Source organism: Hydra vulgaris, chromosome 13 (genome assembly GCF_038396675.1).
Source record: "Hydra vulgaris chromosome 13, alternate assembly HydraT2T_AEP".
NCBI lineage: Eukaryota > Metazoa > Cnidaria > Hydrozoa > Anthoathecata > Hydridae > Hydra > Hydra vulgaris.
This window is the reverse complement of record NC_088932.1, coordinates 47,010,547-47,037,137: the sequence shown is the minus strand read 5'-3', so window position 1 is coordinate 47,037,137 and position 26,591 is coordinate 47,010,547. Positions and strand designations below refer to the sequence as shown.

The following is a 26,591-nucleotide window of genomic DNA, read 5'->3' as shown; positions in this document are numbered from 1 at the left end:
TTGACATGAAAAACAAAAAATTGCAGCTGCAATTCTTTTATTTAAAATGCCTAAAACTGAACGCTTTAAAAATAAAAACAAAGAAAAAGAAAGAAAAGAAAGACAACAGAAAAGAGATAGAAAATAATGCTAGTACTGAGAAAGATCCGCCAAAGACTGCCTTTCACTATACCGCAATACTGGCATACACAGTCTTCGTTTAAAAATTTTGAAAGTTTTGCCAATGGCCTTATTGTTGTCAATGACCATTCAAAAAGAGCCGTCAGCATGATGCAGCAATATGTCCATCGTTACATCAACGAAGAGGAAAAGCAGAATAGACTGATATCTGTTGACAAAGTTTGCTCTGCTTTCAGGATTTCTGGAAAAAGCTCCACTAGTCTTACCAAAAAAAGATCTAACAGTCTTTCCTCCTTAACAAAGAAACAAAATACAAAAAAACAAAAAAAAGATTAATTAGATAAACTATAGAAAAAACTTCTACAAAATCTTTTGAATCTTTTGATATTTAAAATATTTTTTTTTCGATTTGATAAGTAATATTGAATCGTGATATGCAATAACCACATATACTACAAAACCAACATTTTCGGTAAATTTGAAAAAACCTTTTCAATTCTTATGTGTTAATGATTTACTTTTAAAGACCACTTGAAAACCGCGTATTTACTAATGATATAAGGTACTTCGGCACATGTTTGATTTTTTCAGAATATCATTGATACTGCACATAAGGAGCATTTTTCGCAATAAAATCTCCAAATTTTGCAAAAATTAAAAAAAAAAGCGAAGTCTGGTTTTTGAAGACAAATTAAAAAATTGTAGTCATAACTTAAGAAGTATTTTATTTTATTCTGATTAAAATATTACAAATAACAAACGTAAATAAAATGATTAATTCTATTAATTCTATTCTTAGTTTGAATATATACATTTGCAAACTACATTGTGAATCTAAATAACAAAGATTTAATTTAATGGTTGAATAGGTTATAAAAACAATCCGCACCAGGTAATAAACGTTTTTTAGCCGATTTAAAATGTAAGTTATACCGTTTTTTGAGAAGAAAGAAAAAATCCATACTTTTTTAATCAAAAATACAGATATTTATCTAAACCCTGAAAAAAAAATGTTTTATAAATATTTATGCTAGCCTTGCCCTCAAGACACGTAAAGTAATCCGTTTTTAGTCATTTTTGGGTCCCTTTTTTTCCAAACATGTGCTTTGAGGGCAAGAAAAGAGTGGTTTAATGGTGCTGAAATTTTTTGTGAGTAAGTTTAAACATATTTGCTTCAAATCTAGACGGTTTGGTTTTTCAAATTCTGAAATTTTTTTTTTGAACACCCAATGTACACTATTTTATATACAGCTGTATATCTTATATATAGCTGTATAAAAGAGAATTTTATTAAAGACAAAGTTTCAAGGTTTTGTAAAAAAATGAATTGAAAAAAAAGTTTTAGGGTAAGGTGAGGTAATGTAAGGGTAATATGGGTCTTATTCATATTTATCTGTTATATTTATAATGGCTTTAAATATAAAAGTTTTTGTTTTTACCAATTTGTTATAATATATTAAGCAAACTAATCTTAAAATATAAGCCGTTAGATATAATACCGTTAAAAACGGAACTTTTTTTAGTTAAAATGCTAGATACATCAACACAGTCATTTTTTTCTCCGTTTTTAAACTTTAGAGAAAATATATTCCAATAAGACATAAGCATATGGAAAATGGTTATTTTTAAAGCCTAATTACTATATTATCAGGATAGTATAGCTTTAAGACACTGATTCACGTGGTTCATTTAAAATTTAAAATATAATTAGATGGGGTAATGTTGGTCTATGTATGTGAAATATTAAGATATGTCATTATATTATTGAAGTTGTTATAAATAACATTATAAACCATCAGGCCTAGTTATTTATGTTTTTATATAAGCTCAAGAGCTGTTAAACATTAATGTATGAAGTTTATAACTTATGACTAATCAAAAAACACGTGTATTTATTTGTATGAAACAATATGTTCACCTAGGTAAAATAAAATTTTATATAAGACCTATTTGGTGTTATAAGATTTTATTTTGTTATATATTATGATTTATGCAAATTTATTTCACTTAAAATTTAACATATTTTTCATAAACATTACTTTGGAAAGTATTTTAAAAACGTCAAAAAATTACAATAAAATAATCGTAAAAGCTACAACGCTAATAGTATGGAATGAGCTACAATGTAATTATGTGAGAAAAAAAAAGACTATCATGCTGGTAAAGAATGTTCTATTTCAAACGAAACATCAAGGCCGTATACAACTTTTTTTGATGTTTGAGCTAAGCAACTTTAAAACATGAAGAAAACTCCATATTTATGTATGTTCATACATGTAATGGATGAGAATGCTATGCAAAAAATTGCGGTGATCGGAGACTGGGAACAACAAAAAGCCAAAAATGTTAGTCCCCCCCCCCCCAGCCCCAAATAGGAGGGCAATGAGTCAAATTTGTTTTTGTTTTTTTCAATCTTAAATTTAATTTATATTCTTCGACGAATTTTAAAATTGGTTCAATTATCTCTTGTTGTTCGATTTTTATGACCTTATAAAAATTTTACACCCCTCTCAAATTGAGGGGGCTGTAAACTTTATAAGGTCATAAAAGCCGATCAACTAAAGATTATTGAATCAAATTTGAAATTTGTTGATAAATATAAATGAGGTTAAAGATTGGAAAAAAAACAACGAATTTGATTCATAACCCTCCTTGAAGGAGGGGGGGGGGGCTAACGTTTTGGGGTTTTTGTTGCTCCCAGTCTCAAATCACCGCAAATTTTTGCATAGAATTCTCATTCCTCATATGTATAAACATACTTAAATATAAATTTTTCTTCATGTTTTAAAGATGCTTAGCTCAGACATCAAAAAAAGTTGTCTACGGCCTTGAACATTAAAATGAAGAATAAAAAAATAAGAACTTGATGCAAATAAACATAAAGATCGAAAGAGTGCTAAGTCATTATGATGAAACTATGATTGTAGATTCGACTCAGTATTGTCAAAAATGTGGTCTTCCATTAGATTTTCTTGACATTTGTAATCTAGTAGCCCAATTGAGACTTAAAAAACAGAAAATAAAAAAATGTAAATTATATAAATCAGGAAAACATGAAAATCGGAGAGATTTGACAACCACTATTGTTTGAGGAAAAAAAACGTAAATAAAAGTTTTAAAGCATATAGAAATACTTTCAGTAAAATAATGCAACTTAAGTGAACAATAAGTCACACAAGATTGAGCTTTGTTTGATGGAGTAGGGTAACAATAACTTGCTTGAGCAGCGACTATGACAGTATTTCTAGAAAGTAAGAAAAGACGCATTTTTACGACAATACAACAAAGACTCAAGCTTAGTAACAAGAGCACTTTCCAATAACATTTAGAACATTGACTTTGTTTAAAAAACCATTTAAAAAACCATGATACATCTTTAGCAGATGCTAAAGATGTATCATGGTTGTTTAAATGGTTTCTATGAGAGTTTAGTAGAAAATAATAATCCGAGAAGATATAAGGTTTTTAATCAGTAAGTGTGTTGTAACTCATCGATATAAGAGTATTAACAATACTGCAATAAATATTACCAGCTTTGTTCGAGTTAAAATTCACCAGCTCCAGCAAGCCTCAACCTCCACAGAGAAAAGATTAGATTTCAGATTAGATACCCGTTCTAAGCGATAAAAAAGTGATGAATTTTTGTCATTACTGGGGTAACAAAATGAAACGAAGTGCGATAAAACTCGTTCTTATATACTATCAAAAACCTAAAAAAGAAAGTTTTCAGATTGAGGTGTATAAAAAGTTTTTATACACCTCAATCTGAAAATAATTGATGAATTAAATGGCATTCCAAGGAAATAAGCTTGTTGCTTATCATATTCTGAAAATGATTTAGAGACGAAAAATACAGTTAGAACAATGATTTAGTTTTAATATAGATAAATCAAACACATTAAAAAAAAGTAATTTTATACATAAACTAATTAGTTTGTTGATGCTTTTTCATTTCAAAAACAACATTTTCGTTAAATTTGAGCAAATTTTGTAAAAATGTGGATACTTTAAGATATTTCAAGACTACTCTGAAAGGGTAGTCTTGAAATATCTAAAAGTATCTCTCAAGCAAACAACAAGTATTCAAGTATTTGAATCTAAAACATAAAACAACCCAGCTAGTACACATAAGTTGGTAAAATGTTTGAACAATCTTGCGAGTTTACAGTTTAGTTGATAATTGGCATTAACGTTAGGCAAAAATTTATAACTTTTGGCCTTGGACTTGGCCTTGTAATTGGTGCCCTTGGCCTTGCTACTTATGGTCTTGTTAACAATTCTGTTATACTGTATACATAGGATCAACGTTGATCCATATACATTGTATAAATGTTAGGTTATATACATTGGTTTAACATTGAGTTTACATTGTAATAACGATCAAGTTTCGCAATGTTTTTACAAGCGTTGACCAATCTAATCTCTACATCTAAAATCTAACACAGACAAAAAAAACTGCGGTTATCCTTGCTAGATATTTTAATTCTGTTTCCTAGTTGCAACCTTGCAGAAAGATTTACAACTCCTAAATAGGGAATGCAATCTCATCATCATTTTATACATCAGTGAATAAACATAATTTACGCTTAAAACAACATTTAATTTCAAAACTTTTAATTCAATTCCTATTCAATATCATATTTTGTAAAATTTACTTTTAAATATAAGGACGGAGATAAACAATCGAATTTGCTACGATTTACGGATAAAACCTGGTTTTTTCTTTAAAAAATAACTAAATCTTTTAAGATGGCGGAGAAAGTTGAGGAAACTTTCGAGCAGAATAAAATAAAAATAAATGTTAAAACAGCTACGAGTAAAGAAACTATTGAAATTTCTGCTATCGCTACTATAAAAGAAGTATGTATAGTTTCAGCCTTTTCATATTTAAAACAAGAGAGTTTCAAATAGATTATTATTTTCCGTTGGATGTTTTAAAAAAGCATTCAATAATATCATAACTATTTTTCATCAGAATCATAATCAATTTCAATTTTTTAAAAATACATTGTTAATTATATTATATACGTTTATAATTTACGTATTTACATTTTTACTTAGTTTTATGTATTGTTTTAATATTCGGTGAGTTAACAATGAGTTATATTTCATTTTGAATTCATGGCAGGTTTGACTTGATAAGTTTTTATCACGATTTTACGTAAATCCTAATTGTATTCTTGAAAATTAAATTACAACTAGAAAATAATGCTTGTTATCTGTCAGGAATTTAAGATTAGCAACCAGTTCCCCCTCCTTTTTTTTATAATTGGTTATGATAGTTTAATCTTGATTATGAATCATATAAAATAGAAATTTTTTATGATTTCATATATATTTAAATATGTGAATATATGTAATTATATGTAATATTTTATGTGTTGTTGATTCAGACATTTAAATATGTCCAGTGACGTATCCAGAAATTTTTAATGGAAGGGGGAGGGGGGAGTGTTAAAATATTTTAGTATTTTGTATCACATTTGCAACTACTAAAATAAAAGGAAAAAAAAACACATTTCTGAAATTTTTTAGGAGTTTTAGATTCTGGTGGAGGGTTGGGGGTAGGGTGGGAAAGGGATGCATACCCCTTATACTCCCTGGATCTGTCACTGAAAATATTTCAACAATGGTATGATTAAAAGTGATTTTGAAATAACTGAAGCTTTTTTGTCTCACAATTTCTCTAACTTAAGTTTTTTCTCTTGAGACTGGTAACTCTTTACTTGCTTGATGCACCTAATGAGATTCACTCCCAGTCTCTATCAAAGATTATTGCACATTATTTTTAAGAGTTGTGCTTCTGTCTAATCATTATTTTGTCTGTTCTTTCCAGACACTGAATATCATCAACCTTAATTTAATATGTAATGTCATTAACCTTATCTGATAGATGAGTATTATCAATCTTAACTTACAGAAAATACTTTATATCTTTAAATGGCAGTCCTCAGACAAATTAACTTATGATATTATGTAGAGTCCTGCAAGACTCTTTATTGGATCCTCTAATATTTTTTATTTATGTTAATGACCTAAATATAGCATCAATCATCAAGTCTAATCACATGTTTCCAGACAACACCACTATTTTATGCTCACAGTATCATCACTCTATTTCAGGTAGCACACAAGGAACTAAAACAAATATCAATTTAGGCTAATGTCAAAGACTGTTTTTAAACACAGATAAAAGCAAGTTCTTCTTATTCTATTTTAAAATTCTATTTAAAAGTTTCAATATATTCATGCATATTTACTGATGTTTTTTGTAAACAGTATCGAAATTGAGCGCTTGTTCAAACAAATTTCTTTACATTTTAATAGGTGAAAACTTATCCTGGAAAGATGATATTAAATATATTAATAATATAATCTCAAGAAATATTGGTATTTTATATAAAACTTGTCAAATCATATATAACGCCACGTTAACTCAGCTCTATTTTGCATTCATAAGTAGTTTCTTATTTTATTGTAGTTATGTTAAATTTATGTAATTCAAAAACTGCAAGGTTCTCCATTTTCTATTATGATTTGATGCTATGGAGTCATTTTACAAACTTTAGCTGTAATCTTAAAGAAAATCAATATAGCCCAAAAATTCCAACATCTCATAATTGAAGTTATTGTCATTCGAGTTATGTCATTACTCGATTTTTTTTAGAATTAAATTTTTATTTACCCAAGTATATATATATATATATATATATATATATATATATATATATATATATATATATTATATATATATATATATATATATATATATATATATATATATACACAACCCGTAGATGTTGTCCGAAAGTTTTTTCCATATTTTGTTGACAAAAAGTAAAAATTAAAATGCAAGACCGGAATTATTTTTTTTTATTAATTGATAGACTACCTGCCCCAACCAAACCCTCAGTCGATGTAGCAACACTCCCTTGCGGGTCAGGCTAAAAGATAGTAGATGTAGCAGCACTCCCTTGCGAGTCAGGCTATTTGTCAGTCGATGTAGCAGCACTCCCTTGCGAGTCTGGCTATAAGATAGTCGATGTAGCAACACTCCGCGCATGACTTACAGTAAAAAAAAAAAAAATAAAAACATTTTATTAAAAAAATAAAAAATAAAAACATTTTATTAAAAAAAATAAAAATAAAAGCATTGTTTATATTGTTAAAAACATTCAGAATGTTTTTAAAACATTCTGGTCAATTAAATTTGCGTTTTCGTGGTTTTTTTAAAAAACGATTTATTTGTAATTAAATTAATGGTTTTGACTTTCGTCCAACACGCAATTGTTGGACGAAAGTCAAAAGTAATTAAAAGTGACGTCTGTGTTGGCGTAAGAATCACTTTTTTCCTTCCGCTCTTCCCAAAGATGACAAACTATAGATCTATATATATATATATATATATATATATATATATATATATATATATATATATATATATATATATATATATATATATATATATATATATATATATATATATATATATATATATATATGAAGACCTCAGTGGAAAAACCGGCGTTGTCACATTTAAAAAGTATTGAGAAAGTATTTGTTGATCATTAATAAATGTCTTTATTTAAAGCAAAGAAAAAAAAATTTTTGTTTAAAAAATTACAAAATGTTTTGTTTTGAATAAATTTTAAATAAAATAATTATAATATAAATTTTTTTAAATTGCTTAGTTTCATTTGCTTTAAATAAAGACTTTTATTAATGATCAATAAATAGTTTCTCAATACTTTTTAAATGTGACAACGCCGGTTTTTCCACTGAGGTCTTCATATATATATATATATATATATATATATATATATATATATATATATATATATATATATATATATATATATATATATATATATATATATATATATATATATATATATATATATATATATATTAGGGGTATTCAAAAAAAGTGAATTTTCAAATCTAAAAAACCATACCCCTTAAATTTGGGGCAGATGTATAAAAAATGAGCCTCGCAAAGTTTGAGCGCTGTCCGATCACTTGCCCCCCCCCCCTCAAGTTAAAAATTTAGGGGAAAATTGACCGAAAAGTGGTAATATTCGGGCGCCTTGAGGAAGGGGTAATTTTTTTTTTTTTCAAATTTTTTTTTCTGCTATATGTATATAGGCCTATATTTTTGTTTAAAAATATATGGTTTTTTTCCTACTTCTCAAAAATCTATGTTTTGTGGTATTGAAAATCATGAAAATCAGAATTTTTGTAGTTAAAGTTAGATTTTAAATATATATATATATATATATATATATATATATATATATATATATATATATATATATATATTTATTTTTTTATTTATAAGCCTTGTGTGTATTAACATATACACACAAGGCCTCTCCAACTATTTTCAAGACATACCAAAGGGAGCAACCAACTTCATTTGCCAGAAAGAATGAACAGTTGTTGGTTGTGACCTCAGCAATGTTGTTTATCTATATTGAAAAAAACACTATTTATCTATATTGAAAAATCAAAATGAGCAAGAATAAATAAAATTATAAATTTATATTCAAGTTTTATAACAGAAAAAAAATTTACAAATCTAATAATAATCAAGTTTAACTCTTTATCTTTTTTCGCATCACACCAAGTCCATCATTAAACTTAATCTTTGAAATTGTACCGGATTTTTGTTCTTGTGATCTGAATACAGATCAAACTTTGTCCACAGTTAGCAATCTGTTGTGCTTTTCAGTTTCATCAGAATATCTATGAATATACTGCCCCATCATACCTATTGACCGTTCTGAATGGTCATTTACAAAAATCAAAGTTTTAGCATATTTTTGAAAACTTTTGAAGTATGACTGAGTATGCCAATAGTTTGATGTAAGTGAGAGCAAGTCTTGAACTCGTTGCTTATCAAACCCAATCATGTCAAAAATCAGGTAAGAAAAGACATCAACCAAGGCAGACAGGGATGGTGGTTTTTTCCCGATTTTTGTATTCATTTTATAAATTTCCTTGATATCTTGCTTTACTTTATTCTCAGGCTTTATAATAGTCAGAGCTAGGCATATCAAATGACAGAATTGCTGATGCAATTTTTGCCTTCTCCTCTAATGCTAACTCATCATCTAGCAAAGCTAAAGGTATCATTGTTGAATCCAAATACCAACAGTGTTTATACTGAGACTCTAATACAGCATCGACAGCTATTGGGTTTGTACATACCTTCTTGTACAGATGCATTTGATGTATGGCTGTAATGTCAAGAAAAGGAGCTTTGATGACATCCTCAGATTGTAGATACCATTTTGTATAAAAGCAAACAATAAATTCTGTAATAAGCTTAATTTCAATTTTCAGTTTATCATTTTCCTGAACAAACGTAAGTTGATTGGATAAAAGCCGAAGCTTTAGATAATAAATTGCTTTTCCTAAAAATCTTGCATGATGAATAGCACCAGTTTTTCTTACTTTATATGTTATAGGGGATAAGTACGTGACAACTAATTCTGCAAGCTCACTTCAATCATCTCTTATAATACCTGGTTTACTAACGTATGCTTTGCAAAATGTTAATGACTTCATAGCTGCCTTTTCTAAAAAACTGCTTTCAACCTTATTCCAATCAAACCGTAACAGTAGAACTGAAATATAGTTAAAATTAGGTTCTTCAAAAATATTTTTAAGCTTTTTGAAAAGAGGATTATCAGGTCCACTAGTTTCTTCATTGGTCACTAATTTCCAAAAGTGAAGCATTCTTAATTCAGTCACATGATGCCTTCATGCTTTTTGGAGGAGATACTTATCCAGTTCTTGAGATATTCTGGAAACTGATCCTTTATTCGTCCCAGTGTTGGATGATGTTGTATCAAAGCATATTCCTCTAGTTTTTGACGTAAGTTGATACTCCTTAATTAAGTTCATTACACCTAAGAACTGATCTTCACCAGTGGATGGCGCTAGTGGAGGTACTCCAAGTAGGTAAGTCTGTCCATTAATGTTAACTAAAACAGCCATTCTATCCCTCTTTAACATTTTTCCTTTGTTTAGCTCAAACAAGGTCTTCCCATCAAAATGAATTATACATGGATATGGAGATGCGTCTATGGCTGCTTTAACATCTTCTTTTGAAATTTTTGCCATGTTTTCATTTTCTTTTTTCGTTTTTCTATATGCGGTAGACTGACTGCTTTTAACTTCTTTAAGATCAACACCTGATTGATATAGAATTGCATTTGTTACCTTCTTTAAAACATTTGGTGATATATCACAGGCTGTAGCAGTAAGTGAAACATTTCCAGCAAAAACATCTTTTGGAATTTTTGCTATTACTGTGTCTGGGTTTTCAGAGACTTCTATATGATACCAATCACCTGGCTCGAAATCAGATTCAATTGAAGAATCATCGCTTAGAATTGTGTCTATAAGTTCAATGTTGGGTACATCATCTCTCAAAATCTTAGGCTGTAAACGATTTTTCTTCCTGATGCTTTCTTTTGCCTAATTAACAGAAAAAAAGTAGTTTTAGTTTTTAATTTTAAAATTAGTGGAAAAAAGAATTAACAGAGCTTGAGAAAGAGCTAAAGTAATTAATTAAAAGTATTGAATACCTTTTTTCTATATTTCAAACTTTCTTTCATTTTCCTGATCTTCAAGAAATTTTAGATCTTCAATCTTGTCTTTTAGTGATCTTTTTTTATCTTTACTGATTGTGTCTTTGAGATTAGAATTACCAGCCCAAAAAAGTTTTTTTATTTCAATCTCAAACTCGTTTTGTTTAGCCAAATCACCACTATTTCCCCTTTTTGCATTTTTTTTCAAGTTGGAATAGGACTTAGCAATTTAAAAAGTTTTTTAACTAAACTTAAATCAGTTAACACATCAAATCCAGCTTTAATCCAGGGTCTCTTGATTTTAGACAAAATACATTCACAACAACTCTCCGAACATCCAAAAAAATTTTTTTTAGGGGGACAAGCAATAATACTTAATATTGATACAGATCGACATTGTTGGTTATATATTAAATGTTGAAGTATATCCAAGCCTGTTGGAAGTTGTATATCTAAATAGAAAAATTTATATTTTATAAATAAAATAAATTTTTTAGCAACTAATGACTCATTATAATTCCAATATTAATAAAAATGTTTATACCTGATATAGCTGGTTTTGCCTCTTTTATTATAAAAAGTTCCTTTTTCATTGACCTAAGTTCTGTTTCACTCATTTTTAATGTTTATTGTATGTACTAATCTGTATTTATTAGAAAAATTCAAAATTTTAAACTATCAGAATTTACACAAAAATATATGTATATAACATTAGGCGTAACAGAAAATATATTTTAAAAAATACCAATTTTCATGATTTTCAATATCACCAAACAGATTTTTGAGAAGTAAGGAGAAAACCATATATTTTTAAACAAAAATATAGGCCTATATATATATAGCAGAAAAAAAAAATTAAAAAAAAAAAAAAATTCCCCCCCCCACAATTTGCCCTAAAACTACCACTTTTGGGTAATTTTCCCCATAATTTTTTAGATTGTGGGGGGGGGGGGTCAAAAGTGAACGGACAGCGCTCAAACTTTGTGAGGCTCATTTTTTATATATTTGCCCCAAATTTAGGGGGTATGGTTTTTTAGATTTGAAAATTCACTTTTTTTGAATACCCCTAATATATATATATATATATATATATATATATATATATATATATATATATATATATATATATATATATATATGTGTGTGAACAATTTTAAAATGTATTCTGCAAAATATAGTGCTCAATGTTCTTAAATAAATAGAGCAATAATAAATTAGTCGAAAATGGCCTTCTCGGCATGACAAATAGAAAATTATAAGTTGATTTTATAGAAAATATTTTTAGTAAAATTTTTTTGCTGAAGTTAAAATATGTTTTAACAGTAGAGTTAGCATATTATTAAATAAAGAAGTTATATTTGTAATATTTTATGCGTGACCTACTTTAATTTTAACTTATGCGGCATAAGTTCGAATTAAATGTCTCAGTGCAAGTGAGCTAATCATTTATTTTTTCTATTTGAAACCTAAATTCAGCATGATGTTTTTTTTTAAGATTCCAGTTGAACTTTATCATATCCACTTAATCGAATCGGTTGAGTGTAACCATTTGCTCGTAAAGTTATGAAGTAGTTACTGCTAACAGATAGAATGGAATGTTTACTATTTTCAAAACATTTTGTCCCAATGAGAATAGAAAATTTAAATTAAAAATTAAAACTTGATTGAATTTTGAAAAATCAAAAGTTTTAATCCCCAAGTTTGTGTAAAAATTTAAGATTTTTTTTGCTTTATTGTTTTTAATATTTATCACATCTTTGGTAAATAAAAGATCTATTGTTAATCTTTTTATTTTTATTTTTAACTATTATTTATTTAAATTTAATTAAAAATATTTCTTTTGTTTAGAATATCCGCAATCAAGCATGTTAATTCAACTCTAATAAAAAACAAAGTTTTGTTGTCAGCTATTAGTTAATCGCTATATTTCATTGTTTTTATTTAATATCAAAGTTGCAGTAACATATTTTTCCCGGATATAGACAAATGCGTTAACTAAAATACTAAAGTTTTTTTTTCTGATTTCCCAAACATAAAAAAAATTTAAACAAAAAATTGTCTACCCTTTTCCTTGTATGCACTGGTACACTTTTGAGTGACCTCCTCCCCATACCTGCCTACATAATTTATGGATGGCCCCATTGCAACCAAAAAAACTTTTTTGTAATTAAACTTTGCATAAATGATAATGGAAAAATAAAATAGCTTTCAATCAAAGTTTTTTTGAAGTTATTCTTTAAAATAAAAATGTATCATTATTTTTTAGTTATTTTTAATAATATAACAATGGAATGTTTACTATTATAGAGCTTATAACAAAACTTTTTTTTATGTGTTATTTAATTTTCATTCTATTATTCAAACAAAATGTTTTTAACTATCTATTTTCAAACGTTTTAACAAAATTAAATAAAAAAAGTTTATTATTCAATTAAAAGCGTTTGATAAATAAACGTTTTAATATAAGAAATTTTTATAATTAAATTTCATAAAAATGTTTTCTAATTATTAGCAGTAATGACTTCAAAACTTTCATTTATTCTTTATTGATTGAGTTGCTCTTACATCAGACGAAAACAATCGCATTGGCAGTCATGTTGAATGAGGTGATAACATTGCGAAGAATAAGAGAAAATCCTGAAAGTATTTTTGATAATTAAGAATGTTATAAGAAAATCATGAAGACGCTTCAAAAAAATGATCTTTTTTTATATTAGTGAAGAAGTATGTACTAATATTTACGTCATGCATTATTACGACATTATTTCATTTTTTTTGAATGAAAAATTGATTTGCTATAGGCTGTTGTTCAATTAGGTTATGTGAAAAAGTGGTAAGGTTCGCTGTACAAGAGATAGAAAGATTGTATCATGTAAAAAAGTGGTTAGGAAAGAATTAAGAAAGATTGTATCATGTGTGGAAGTGGTTACAAAAGAGTTAAGAAGTCACCAAAAATGTGTTAAAAATTGATAATAAAAATGCTTAAAACCTGATTTGCTTAAAATTGTTAAAACATAATGTTGAGTAATATAAAGGTTTATCTTAATAACTTTTTTACTTTACGGCTTTTTTTACTTTACTGCCAAACTGTTTATAATTAAGGATAGATAACTTTTATATGGAATTTATATTGTTTATTTTTTATTATTGCTAAATTTCGACACGCTTATAAATGTATATACATTATTTGTTTGATACTATAACAATAATTTATTAGTTTCTAAAGCTCAATTAGGTACTTAGTTGTAATTGTTGCACTATGAGCATATGTGTTGTACAAATTTTTTTTAATCTTTGATGACGAATCTTTGGCTATTAGAAGTGGAGATAATTCTCTTAACTTGGACACACCTTCAAAAGCAAGAACTCTTACTCTTATTCTAATTAACAAATGAGTCACTATTTAATATTTTTTATTTTGCTTGCCTCTTTCTCACTCTTGGTTCTTTTCTCTCTATAAATCTCTAATCATTCACATTGTCATAATGTTGCTACTCTTTCTCTTTTTTTATAAATACTATAATGGGTGCTGCTCTAAAGAGCTAGCATCTTTTGTGCCATCTACTAAAACTCATTCTTGTGTTACTCGTCATCCTTTTACTATGACTGTTTCTAAGTTTTTCAAAAACTCTTATTAGTCTATTTTTTTTCCTCGAACATCAGTTCTTTGGAATTTGCTCCCTCTTGTTTTCCTTGTTCATATGAATTGCAATTTTTTAAGTTGTTTGTTATTTAATTGTTATCTTGCTTCTTAAACTTCTAACTCTAATAGTGGTTGCTTGCAGCCTTGTTAAAAGTGAGTATCTTAAAAAAAAAATTGTATCTCTGAGATAACAAAACTTACCAAAAAACTATCTTTCCACCACTTTTATTTTATTTTCAATAGGACATCTCAAGCTAAACATTTACTATGATAGTAAATATTGAATAATTATTATACACTTTTAAAATCTTTTAAATTTTCGGAAAACACCTTAAGATTTACAAGGTGTTTTCTATTTAAAAAAAATGGTCTGATACTGTTAATATTGAGTATTTAGTAAGTATTGATTTAATATATTATTCATTTTCAATTCATAGCAATATAGTCATGTAAAGATGGATTAATGTTACTTACTTTAATTGTAGTGAATCAATGTTTATGAAACTCTTGAATTATTCTTGTAACCTCTTAAAGTTTTTATTTTTTCTTTAATGTTAGTTTTTATGATTTATTTGCTTTCTTATTAATTTAAATGCTTCTGAATTATATAAAGTTTATCTATACTTACCAAGCCTCATTGTGTCTAAAATTGCAGCATTAAATGATATTAAACCCTTTTAGTTGTTTTTACATTATTAGTTATTAGTATACATTTATTACTTTTATTCAACTTTTTAATTACTGTAGTGTGTTTAGTTTGTTTTTAATTAATAACAAACTGGGTACTTTAATGAAATCTGGAGACTTGAAGTTCTTGAGACTTATGGAGATTTCAATTCTTGACACTTAAAAAGTTGTAGGTTGTATGGGTCAGAAAAACATGAAGACGGGAGAGAGTTCTAAAGGGTTGAAGTGCAGGAAATAAAACTAGACGTTTTATTACGTGCACTTCAAAAAAAAAAACTAAAAGTTTTTAAAAGCATGCAGGGACAGATAGAATAAATGAATGAGACTTAGGTGAATGACGAGTCAAGCGAGTATAAGTTTTTGTTAATGAAACTAGAGATAATAGCTCCTTTGAGTAGCAACCATTATAGTATTTTTCGAAAAAAGAAAGAGCTACAACTTTATGACAATGTTAAAGAGGCTCAAGCTTAGCAGATAGTGCAAGTCCAACTATGTTTACAATGCGTTTTTGGAACTTGTCTAGAAAAGAAAGCACCATTTGATGATTATTCCTCCCAGTATTCCATACAGGGAGGAATAGGAGATTTGTAGAGGTAGAGAATGGAATCAGGAGAGAGAAAAAGGCGAGCACAACAAAGAGAAGCAACCTTTGTAGATGCTAATTTAGCAATTGATTGTATAATGGTTTCCATGAAAAGTCATTAGTAAATAGTCCAAGAAGAGGACTCGGTGAGAGGGTTGCCATTCATTAATATAGAAATGTTTACTGTATTACAATAGTCGTTTACTGTAAATAACTGAGTTTTGTTAGAGTTAATTTTTACAAACCACTGCAAGCCTTAATATGTTACAGAGGTGAGATCAGGTTCAAGATCGGCTATCTGTTCTAAGCGATCAAAAAGAGAAGACTTATTGTCAAGACAGAAGTATTAAGTTGAATCTTTAGCAAAATAAGCTACTTCAGATGTAAGGTTATTGGGAAGATCATTAATGTATGAAACAAAACAGGACAAAGGATAGAAGGTACCCCAGAAGTTACTGGAAATAAAGAAGAGTGTTTACCTTCAAGAATGACTTTAATAAAGCAGTTAAAAAGAACCGATTTGATAATCTCAAGAACTTTCCCAGATACACCATATAAAGCAAGCTTATGGAGAAGATCAGCATGCCAAACTTTGTCAAAAGCTTTAGATATGTCAAGAGCAATAGCCCTAGCATCATCTTCTCCGCACCCATCTTATACACAATAAAATCTTATCAAATCATTTCTTTCTAAGCGAGAGGATCAAAGACTGTATTGATTGTTTGATAGTAAGTTGTTTGACTCAAGATGGGATGTTAGAAATTTGTTGATCAATGGCTCAAAGACCTTGCTAATAACAGAAAGAAGTCTGACAGTACTTAGAGGGGTCAAAATGTTTTCCATTGTGAAAATTGTTTTTGAAAATTAGAACAATAGATGCCATTTTCCAGCAGGCTGGAAAACAAGACTCAGTCAAGCACTTAAATAGTTTAGAGAAAATTCCGGAAAACAATTTTGTAAGACTATGACAGGAATGTTGTCTGGACCACTATTCATAGAAGAGTTTAATTGAAATATGACTTTAACAAAAGAAGCTGGAGTGATTTGAATGTCTTACAATGGGTTAATCTGTTTAATTGGAATGGAAGGAAGAGAATGGACGTAAGAATTAGGTGTTGAATTAGAAGAAAAGTTCTTTGTAAATAGTCTGCCTTATACTTGAGAGAGGTAATAAGGTCAGTCCCATTAATGAGAGATGGAATGTTAGAATCTTTTCAAAATGTTAAAAAAAAATTAGTATTCTAAAAACATCGCACAAAATCAATAGAATTTTCTAAATTTTCTACACAATTGATTTTAAAATTGATATTCGGATAAACAAGAATTTGATGTCACCTAAACTGTACGCTATTTGGTTAAATTTAAAATTTAGGGTAAATTTTTATCGTTATAAAATTACTTTGTTTACTTTTAATTTTTATCATTTCTGTTGATCATTGTTGATCCGCCACCTTTAAATAGTTATATTGAGTGCTGAGCCTTTTTATTTTTAATAAATTTCTTGAGAATTGTTTACTTTAGAATATAAAAACTTTACTAAAAAGTAGATTAGATATTCACTTAATCAATTTTTATTCATTACTTTCAATGACCCAAATCAGATTAACGTATAATTATTAACCTGGAGATACTTTGTACTTTGTTTGACATTGTATTCCCAACAAATATTTAAAAAATTGGAAACTATTACTTTGTTTTTGCAATAATGGTTTAAAATGTTTTTCTTTTTAAATGGGTTTTCCAGCTTTATATGACTCAATATTGAAAAAACTGACAATTTTGTTTCACATTTAAAAGAGTTATAATGACCCTTGCTTAAATAAAAGTATTTTTTTGTAGCAAACATTTTTTTCCTATCACAGATTTGTACATGGTTTAGGATACCAGCCGAAATAGATATATACACAAATTGGGATAGCTCAGTTTGTTAGAGCACTGCTCAAAATTTGGAATTATTATTGGCTGTAGCAGGTTCAAATCCCAGCTCTTCTATTACAATGTTTCCTTCTTGGCTAGTAAATAAATAATCTAGTTGAATAAATGAAAATTAAAGTTTATGATTTGAATCACCAACGGACTATTTAATTGTTCAATACCCTCTCCATAAACAGATATCCATATAATTATTGATTTCAATTATTGCTTAGCAGAAGTTATGAAGAACTACAAGTGTGAATTTTATTTTGTGAAAAAATTAAACAACATGCCTTTTTTTCACAATGTTTAAATATTTAATCATTTAAGATATGACTAAACCATAGTAATTGCATTGTACATGTGAAATTTTTGTTAAATGTTTTGACAGCATTATAAATTTTTCAATGTATATCAAAGTGGATTAAAGATAATTTAATGAAGTTAAAGTTAATAAGTATTGATTATTTCTGGCAAATTCAGTTTTTATAAAATTGACCTGAAAATAAAAGTTATATAACATATTCAAAGCATTTTTTAATATACTTTCACTCTGTCTAGGCCATCATGCCCACTACAGTCACCAAAGCTATATTTCATGAAAAATTAATATAAAATATGATAAGTTTTATGAATTTTAAAAATTAGCCTAATTCATTTCAGAGGTCTGATCAACTTTTGTAACAAAAATATTTGTTACAAAAATCTGAATGATTATTATGTTTGATATAAGCGCTATTTACTAATGAAAAAGCTCAAATAAAATTAAAAGTTAATTTTTATTTTGTTTTTATTTTATTATGATGGTTGATTTTTTTGCTTGAAAAATCCAAACACTTTAAGCTTAAAGCAAAAATTATAATAATATAATTTAATTCTGATAAAAAAATATATGATTTAATTTAAAATTAATTTAATAAAAATCTAATTTTATTCTGATAAAAAAAATATAATTTACTTTTGATTTAAAAAATATATTTAAGTTTATTGAAATTAAATTTAATGCTTGAGTTTAACTTAACTGTCAAATTTATTTAAAATTATTACTAAATATTGTTCAATATTTAAATTTTACTTATTTAAAAAAAAATAAAATTAATAAATGATATATACACAAGCCTTCCTGGGAAGCACGTACGGTCGCATGTCTTGTTTGTCCACGTTTAAAGTGATTTTTTAGACACACTGACCACGGCTGTTAAATCATCTTTTAACTTTTTTAATAATTTGCGGCAAAAAGCTAAATTTATCTGCCGAGGAAAAAGAACTCCTATAATATTAAAATAGGAAACAAAATTGTAGCGAAATATCAAGTTTTAATTAAATAAACTTGAAAATTTAATTAAAAAAAGAAAGTTAAAAATTTTTTTTAAAAATATTTGTACAACTTTAGTATTATTTTTTTTTAGGGTGGTTGTTGTTTTTAGCTACTTATTTGATACAAGTTGATAAAAAAAACATCATTTATAATAATTTAACAACAATTGAAAGTTTTTATATGCAATTTATTCATGATTTTTATCAGTTTATATAATTAAAAAACTAATTTGCTAAGGCGCTAGAGAAAGATGCTAGAGCTATGAGAAATTTTGTTAATTTTTTTTCTTACGTTTATTTGTTTTGATGCCTTTTCGCTTTTAAAAATATTTTTGCTATATTTGACAATATTTCTCTATACTTATATAATAGGAAAGTTACAAAGCACTAGCCCACAAGCTTTTGGAGCATTGTTGATAACACTAGTTCCTCAAGAAATAAACTATCGGGCTTATATGCACAGTTCGGATGATCCAACCAAAGTGGAGACTATTTCATTGGGGATAGTAAAAATAACCAAATATTTATAATTAAATGTTATTATTAATGAATTTTTATTTTTTTTTAAATAAAAAACTTTTTTACAAGTAAATAGCAATTAGTTTTCTCGCTTTCCTGTGCATTGATAAAAACAAAAAAGTTTAGCAATAACATTTGAAAAACAAATTTTAAATTTTTCAATGTTTCTAACGCAAAATTAAAATAAAGAGTATTTCCTTAATACTTTTTACTGGTTTTTTTTACTGACTGAAAAAATTTGCCAAAATAACAAACACCCTAAAAATAAGGAAACAAAAACAGTAAAATATATAGGTATAAATTTTTTTTTACATTTTTTTTTATCAATTTTTTTAAGCTTATTATATTTAGATTTTCTATTTTGTATAGTCTTTGTTTCCTTTCTTCGAGTATTGGTGTTTTATTCTCTCTAGTTTCTTATAGCTTTATTATGCTGCAAATTCTTAAAATGGTTACTATATAAAAGCGTTGTCAAGTTATCTAAAAAAATTACTTTAAGTGTAGACAAACAAGGCATGCAACCGCATGCGCTTCCTGATAAGGCTTGTATATAGCGTTCTAATTTTAATATATGTTTGGAAAAATAATCTTTGCTTTCACAACAAAATCCTTAATAAATTAATAAACTTTTAATAAATAATAAATTAAGGTAATTTTTTATAAATAAAGAATCATTTGTAGTTGCTAAACTGCAATTAAAAATTTAAGATATAATCATTTAAAAATTCAAAAATTTAACATATTTTAATTCATTTATGCAAATTTAGAGAAAAGGAAGAAATTTGTTAATATCAAACGTTTTTAAAAATGTAATATTGAATTTAATTATTTAATATTAAAAAAAAACAAGAAAAGAAACATTCCCTTACAGTAATAACAAAAAAAAGTTAAATATTATTTAACTTGTTTTGCGGTAATTAATATTATTGCAGTAATTTAATAAAGTTAATGTCTTTAAAAGTTAAAAAATTAAAGATAATTTTATGATGTAAAATTCACATTAGGCTATTTAAAACAAGGCCTGGTAATATATGTACTCATATTCCATGGGTTCGAAGATAAAATTTCTTTTTTACTTTTTAATCAATTTTAAAATGTTGTTTTAAAAAGGTTTTTTCTATATATATTTATAATACTTCAAAATCTTTTTTAACAATTTTTGCATTTCTCTGGTAACTTTTAAATACTGGAAACATTTTATCAATATTGAAGTAAGATATTTTTATAAGTTCTGGCTAAACTATTTAATACTCAATATACAATTGCTTAATTTATATTTATATTTGCATTTTTTTCTTCTAATTATTTATCTTAAGCTTAAATAAATTGTTTACATGTATGCTAGTAATTATAATTATAGTTGCGTGAAGCAGTCCATGTTAAGTTTAATTCGCCCATTGAAAAGTTGTGTCTGATATTTGCTGGGAGAATACTTAAAGACCAAGATACTCTTAAATCAGAAGGTAGAATTTTTTTATACATTTTTTTAAAGAAAGTCATGTTTGCTTGTTATTTATAACTTACTACCTGTTCAAAGTGAGTAATATTGTAAAAAATTAATCAAAACATTAAAAAAATAATTCAGAACATTTAAAAAATTCGAATATTTGTATTTCAACTTAAGTTTAATCACTTATTTTATGTTCTAGTGATAAGGAAATAAAAATAATTTAAATTCACAATTTATCAGAGTTTTGATGCATGTCAATTTGTTTTGTTTAGTGATTTTGTTTGTTATATTGTGATTTAAATTGTTTACATTTTTTTTTTAATAAGTTTTGTGAAAAAATTGAATGTTAAATTTTGTATATGACCAATTTTTACTATCTTGCACAAATTATTTTTGACATAAGAATTTAAATTAATTTGATTTTGCATCTATTTCCTTTTAAAACAGTAGCACAAAAAACTTGCATTGCATGAGGGGACTTTTTATAGATATTGGCCAAGTGCAATCACTATGCATATGTTAGACATGAATGCTGTTACATAAATTTCTTGTAAAAGTTGTTAAGGTTACAAATTAAACCAGATAATCCAGTCTTTTGCAGAATATGTGCGTGATCGCATACCACAGCTCTTTTTATGTTTTGACAATTTGCATGTTTTAAAAATTTGCTGAAAAAAAACAACAAATTTAAACTCGAAAGTTAAATTATAAACTGAAAAAAGAAAAGAAATCTTCACAATCTAGAAAATAAATGTAAGATAAACCAGAAAAAATAAAACTAAAAAAAAAAGGTATTTTTTGAATTTAAACCATTTCATTTAATAGACTTTAGAAAAGAATAAAATTTCAAAGTTATTCAATCGAAACTTTTGCTATAATAAGTGATTTTAAATTTTTTTACAAAGAAAATATAAAATAATTTTATCTTAGCAAGTCTTCTCAGAAAACAAACTATTATTAACTAGCTATAATGAACTATCAGATTTAGATGAACAAGAAGTAGAGTTTAGCAACAATGTCTATTGTTCCGCAGATGGTAGTGAATGCTGTCATATATTTTAGATTTCTTTATTATATTAATGACATTTTATTTCTTTAAATTGAAAACTTGTTACATTAAAGTATATATATATATACATATATATATATATATATATATATATATATATATATATATATATATATATATATATATATATATATATATATATATATATATATATATATATATGAAAAAAACAAACAAATCTAAACTAGAGAGAAAGTTAAATTATAATCTGGAAAAAGAAAAGAACTCTCTCTCTCTCTCTCTCTCTCTCTCTATATATATATATATATATATATATATATATATATATATATATATATATATATATATATATATATATATATATATATATATATATAATTTATATTTTACAAATAGATCAAAAAAATTTTCTTGCTTTTTGTATGGGGGAAAAATGTACAATATTGGTAAAACATTTTAAAAAAGACAATTTAAAGATGCTGTTTTTGCAGCTATCAATCGATGAAATTCTTAAATGGATTGTATGTTTATTTTGTTGCTGAAAATAACTGGCACCCTAAAAGTAACAAAACAAACATAGTAAAAATGTTATATGATAAATCTAAAAAGAATCACATCTCTATACCATTTTTAACTATTGCTGTGGTTCATATTAGGGTAATTCCATGTCAATTGAGCCAGAAAATTTCAAAAATGTCTTTATACATCTCAGATTTTGCTGATTTTTATACAGTTGAGAGTACTTAGTAAAACAAGAAATTCTTGAAAATTTTAGCTTCTAGCTCCAAGAGGATCCTGAAATATGATCATTTTACTTTCAACTGATCTTGGCCAGGCCCCTCTTGTCCTCTCAGATTTATGACCTTTGTTTAAAGGTTCAAAGTAACATAGCTTTAAAAATATTTGATATTTTGACTTAAAAATTTGTACCTGGCTATTTTCAGGGTTGAAGAATCCAATGAAATAATCAATATTATAAAAAAATATTTTTAAGTACCTGTAATTATCAATTTAAATAAATTTAGGCAATTTTTTATATGCCTGATTTGGATGCTTAAGAAACCCATGTTGCCTTGATGATATCAAAAAAAAATATTTTACACATTCTAAATTTTATGATTTTTCACAAAACATAAGAATCTTGCAATACATTTTCCACTATCTTTCAGACTAGCTAGAGCTATGAAAATTTCTGTATTTATAGTGTCTATAAACGAGCATTTTAAAATTAAAAAAAGGCCTAAGACAGTAGGGGAGGGGGCTGGGGGCATGTGCCCCACTTTTTTGAGCAGAATCTTGAGATGGATTTTTCACTATCTTCCAGACAAGCTGCAGCTCTGAAACTTTCAGCATTTGTTAAACATGCGTTAAAAATGCATTTTTTTCAGCATTTGTTGAACATGCGTTAAAATTGTTTCAGGTCAGACGACCAGATAGTCCATGGGGCTGGGGCACCTGGGACCATGCCCCACTTTTTTTCTCCAAAAAAATTTTTGTTTTTTTCAAACACGTAAATGTGTTTTAAATTTAAGATAACTTTGAAAATATTGTATTCAAAAATTTTTATTGCTTTATACTTGTTCTGTTTTACTTCATTATTTACAAAATAAAATACAAAAAAAGAAAGTCAAGATAATGTAAAAATTAGCTTAGATGCATTGTCGGTCAAAGTATAAAAACGTCCATTTGTTGTTTCAGGTGCATCATTTATACAAGTTATGTTGGTAATTGGCACCCAACACGTATCTACTCTAGATGGTCAGAAACGTTTATTAAAAGGACTGTGCAGGTGCATAAACGTTACCATAACATCTTGCTCTATATTATCAATTTCATTGATCATACCAATCCAATCAAACGCATCATATTTACACATAATGAATTCACTCAATTTCAAGGCATCAATGTTAATTTGCTGATCATTTTGAGACATTTGAATACCAGAAAAAGAAAAAATGCCTGTTATATGAACATCTTCACTTGTTCGTTTAAAGCTAATAGTATATATAGATTCTGGTTTAAATTGATGATAGCTCCTAGTTCCAGGAATTGTTCTACTTAGCTCGAAACGTGTTTTCAAAGTGGTGCGCAATTCAGTCTTTCTTTTTCAATCTCGAAAAAAATAATCCCTTTAATATTGTTTGTACAGTAGTCAAACATTTTGTTACAGTTCAATATCTGGTCATTTATGGGCCTTTGTAGACTTGCATTTGTAGTTAATCGTTTTACAGTGCCACCATACCATCACATGGTGACTTACCATGACTTGTAGCAAAAAATGTCCACTCTGCATTAATGTCAAAATCATTTTTATGGAGACAGATATTGTAAAGGTTTTTGTGATAGTTATACTGTGCAGCACAACCATCAGAAAAATAAAGAATCTTTGAAATTTTAGGATGATATTCTTTTAAATGGTTAACTATTTGTGTATGAACTTCATACACAAAACCAGCGTCATGCTCATTATCTTTTGACATAAAGCAAAACGATTTTTCTTCAAGTTGGTCATTTTCGTTTAATAAATAAATAATAAATAAAAAAAGGGCAATGGGGTGCAATGTGCATTGACTTTAGCACCAATGGTAACTTTGGATTTCATCTTGAATCACAAGTCACTTAAGACAATACAGCAGTCTTTTGCTAAATTTTCCTTTTGTTGCTTTAGGTATCTTGCTTGACATTTTGCAATGTAGGAATGAGCTGTTAACTTGTTTATTGCCTCTGATGACATCAATTTGTATTTTTCCATTGTTGTTGTCTGATAGATCAATGTTGTTCTGTCTGTTTTCTGCCACTGATTGAATGACACCTCCTCGCCATTGTCAATTAGTTGTGCATCCAGAAACTTCTTTAAAGAAACTATACCTGGACAGTTCGGACATCGATGAACCATGCACTCGTTACTTGTCACATCACAAACAACTTTTGTCATCAGATCTTTGTAAGTACATTTTATTTGTATAGCATTGGTCAAGAGTATTACATTTTGATGGAGGGTACATACACAAACAGAATGAGTGCCTGATGCTCCAAAAGTTATACACCATTTTGGTCTTAAACTGCAAAACTTAGAAAATCCAATAACTTCTTGAGGATATTTAGTTTTAAAAGAAACATAAAGTTCTTTAAGATTACATAAAATAAGGCCTTTTTGCATGTGTTGTTTTCTACCAATACTTATGTAATCTTTTTTACCAGGCATTTGTCTAGTAAATTTGTCATCATGGTATACATTGTTGACTCTATTTAATGTTAATTCTGAAAATATTTTTACTTTTGTAGTGCCTGGAACTGAAAAAATCCCACTTATTTCTTTAGTTTGCGCGCTTCTTTAATTTGGTATATAGTGACATTGAAATATCTTGCAGCAAAATTTCTTGACCTAGACTCGGGTGTAAATGTTAACAACTGAATTTTAGTTTTTTGGTCAGAAACAATTAACTTTTCTTTTATTTCTGCTGTTAGTTTGTCTAGATCATCGCATTTACTTTTGTCAATAATTTTCGTATGAAGAATTTTATGTTTCAGTTCTTCTTCCCTAACATTATATACTTTTGAAATATGCTCTTCGTACTTTGACATTGTTTTTTTAACTTTACTTTTAGCACAGATAACCATTGATGCTTTGGAATGCCATGAAGTTTTATGGGGGATACACCTATTGTTTCCAAACTAACATTTAATGCCTCCCGTGACTTTTCAGAAATACCACATGAACTAGATTCTTCAAGTTCACAATTATCTTGTTCATGAAATTTACTGATTATAGCATCAAAGCAGCTCCGACAAAGTTGATATTTTTCATTATTCAAAAAAGATTTTACAATAATTTTTTATCAACAATATTTACCTTTGATTGGTTTTCTTTTTGATTTATGCTTGTACAATAAATTACAACATTTTGTGTGCTTCTTCTCAAAGTGTGTACCAAAAATCTTTGCATGATGAAGGCAGATTGTTAAAATTTTATCATCTGCTATTCCAGATCTCTAAATAAATTCTTCTCTGGCATCTTCTCTATAGCAATCAAATTTCTTTAAATCAATCTTTCTACAATAACTTAGTTTATGACAAGTATCATTTAACTTTTTTCCAAAATCACATGAATCCATTCTTACTGTAACATTAAAAACAATTTGAGATTTAAAAATGAGAAACCAATAGTAATTAATTTAATAAAAGCAACTTAAGCAATCACCATGGTAATATAAAACTAAACAGTGATTGATTTCTTTCATCTTACTTTGACAAAAAGAAAGTTTCCTGTTCACAAAGTTTAATTATACTCAATTTGTTCATGTTAAAAATGTTAATGATGACTTTAATAGGTAACATATTTCTTCTATACTAGTGTAATGACAGGATGTTTTTTGTTTCTGTTAACAACTTGCTGTTACAATTTCAGAATTAGCAAAATATATTAATCTTTTTTAATTCCAATTTTAAATTATACAAAATAAAATTCTGTTAAAATCATTACTTTAGACTGTTTTTAATCTTATACATGCAAATCAAAATTCTTATAAACATTAAGTTTCTTAAAACATTTTAAGAAAGATTATTGAACATAGAATGATCAAAACCAAATGGAACAAATATAAATCCCAAAAATTTGGGAAGCAATGTTATCAAAGAAATGTTTAACGTTGTTAAATAAGAAAATCTAAAAAAAAATTTGAAGACAATAGTTTTAAAGTTATCTTAAATAAGTTTAAGAGAAAAAAAAA

At 27.1% G+C, this 26,591-nt stretch overlaps 1 protein-coding gene across 2 annotated transcripts in view; it reads left to right on the top strand.

Annotated features, from left to right (window-relative positions):
* Nucleotides 1-4,826: 4,826 nt before the first annotated feature.
* The window catches only part of LOC100211830 (ubiquilin-1), a 91,668-nt gene continuing 69,903 nt past the window's right edge, over nt 4,827-26,591 (top strand). For both annotated transcript variants that reach the window (XM_065816332.1, XM_065816331.1), the window contains exons 1-2: nt 4,827-4,980; nt 20,742-20,844. In XM_065816332.1, coding sequence (XP_065672404.1) covers nt 4,870-4,980; nt 20,742-20,844 — 214 coding nt within the window. In that variant the 5' untranslated portion in view covers nt 4,827-4,869. The remainder of the gene's footprint in view (nt 4,981-20,741; nt 20,845-26,591) is intronic.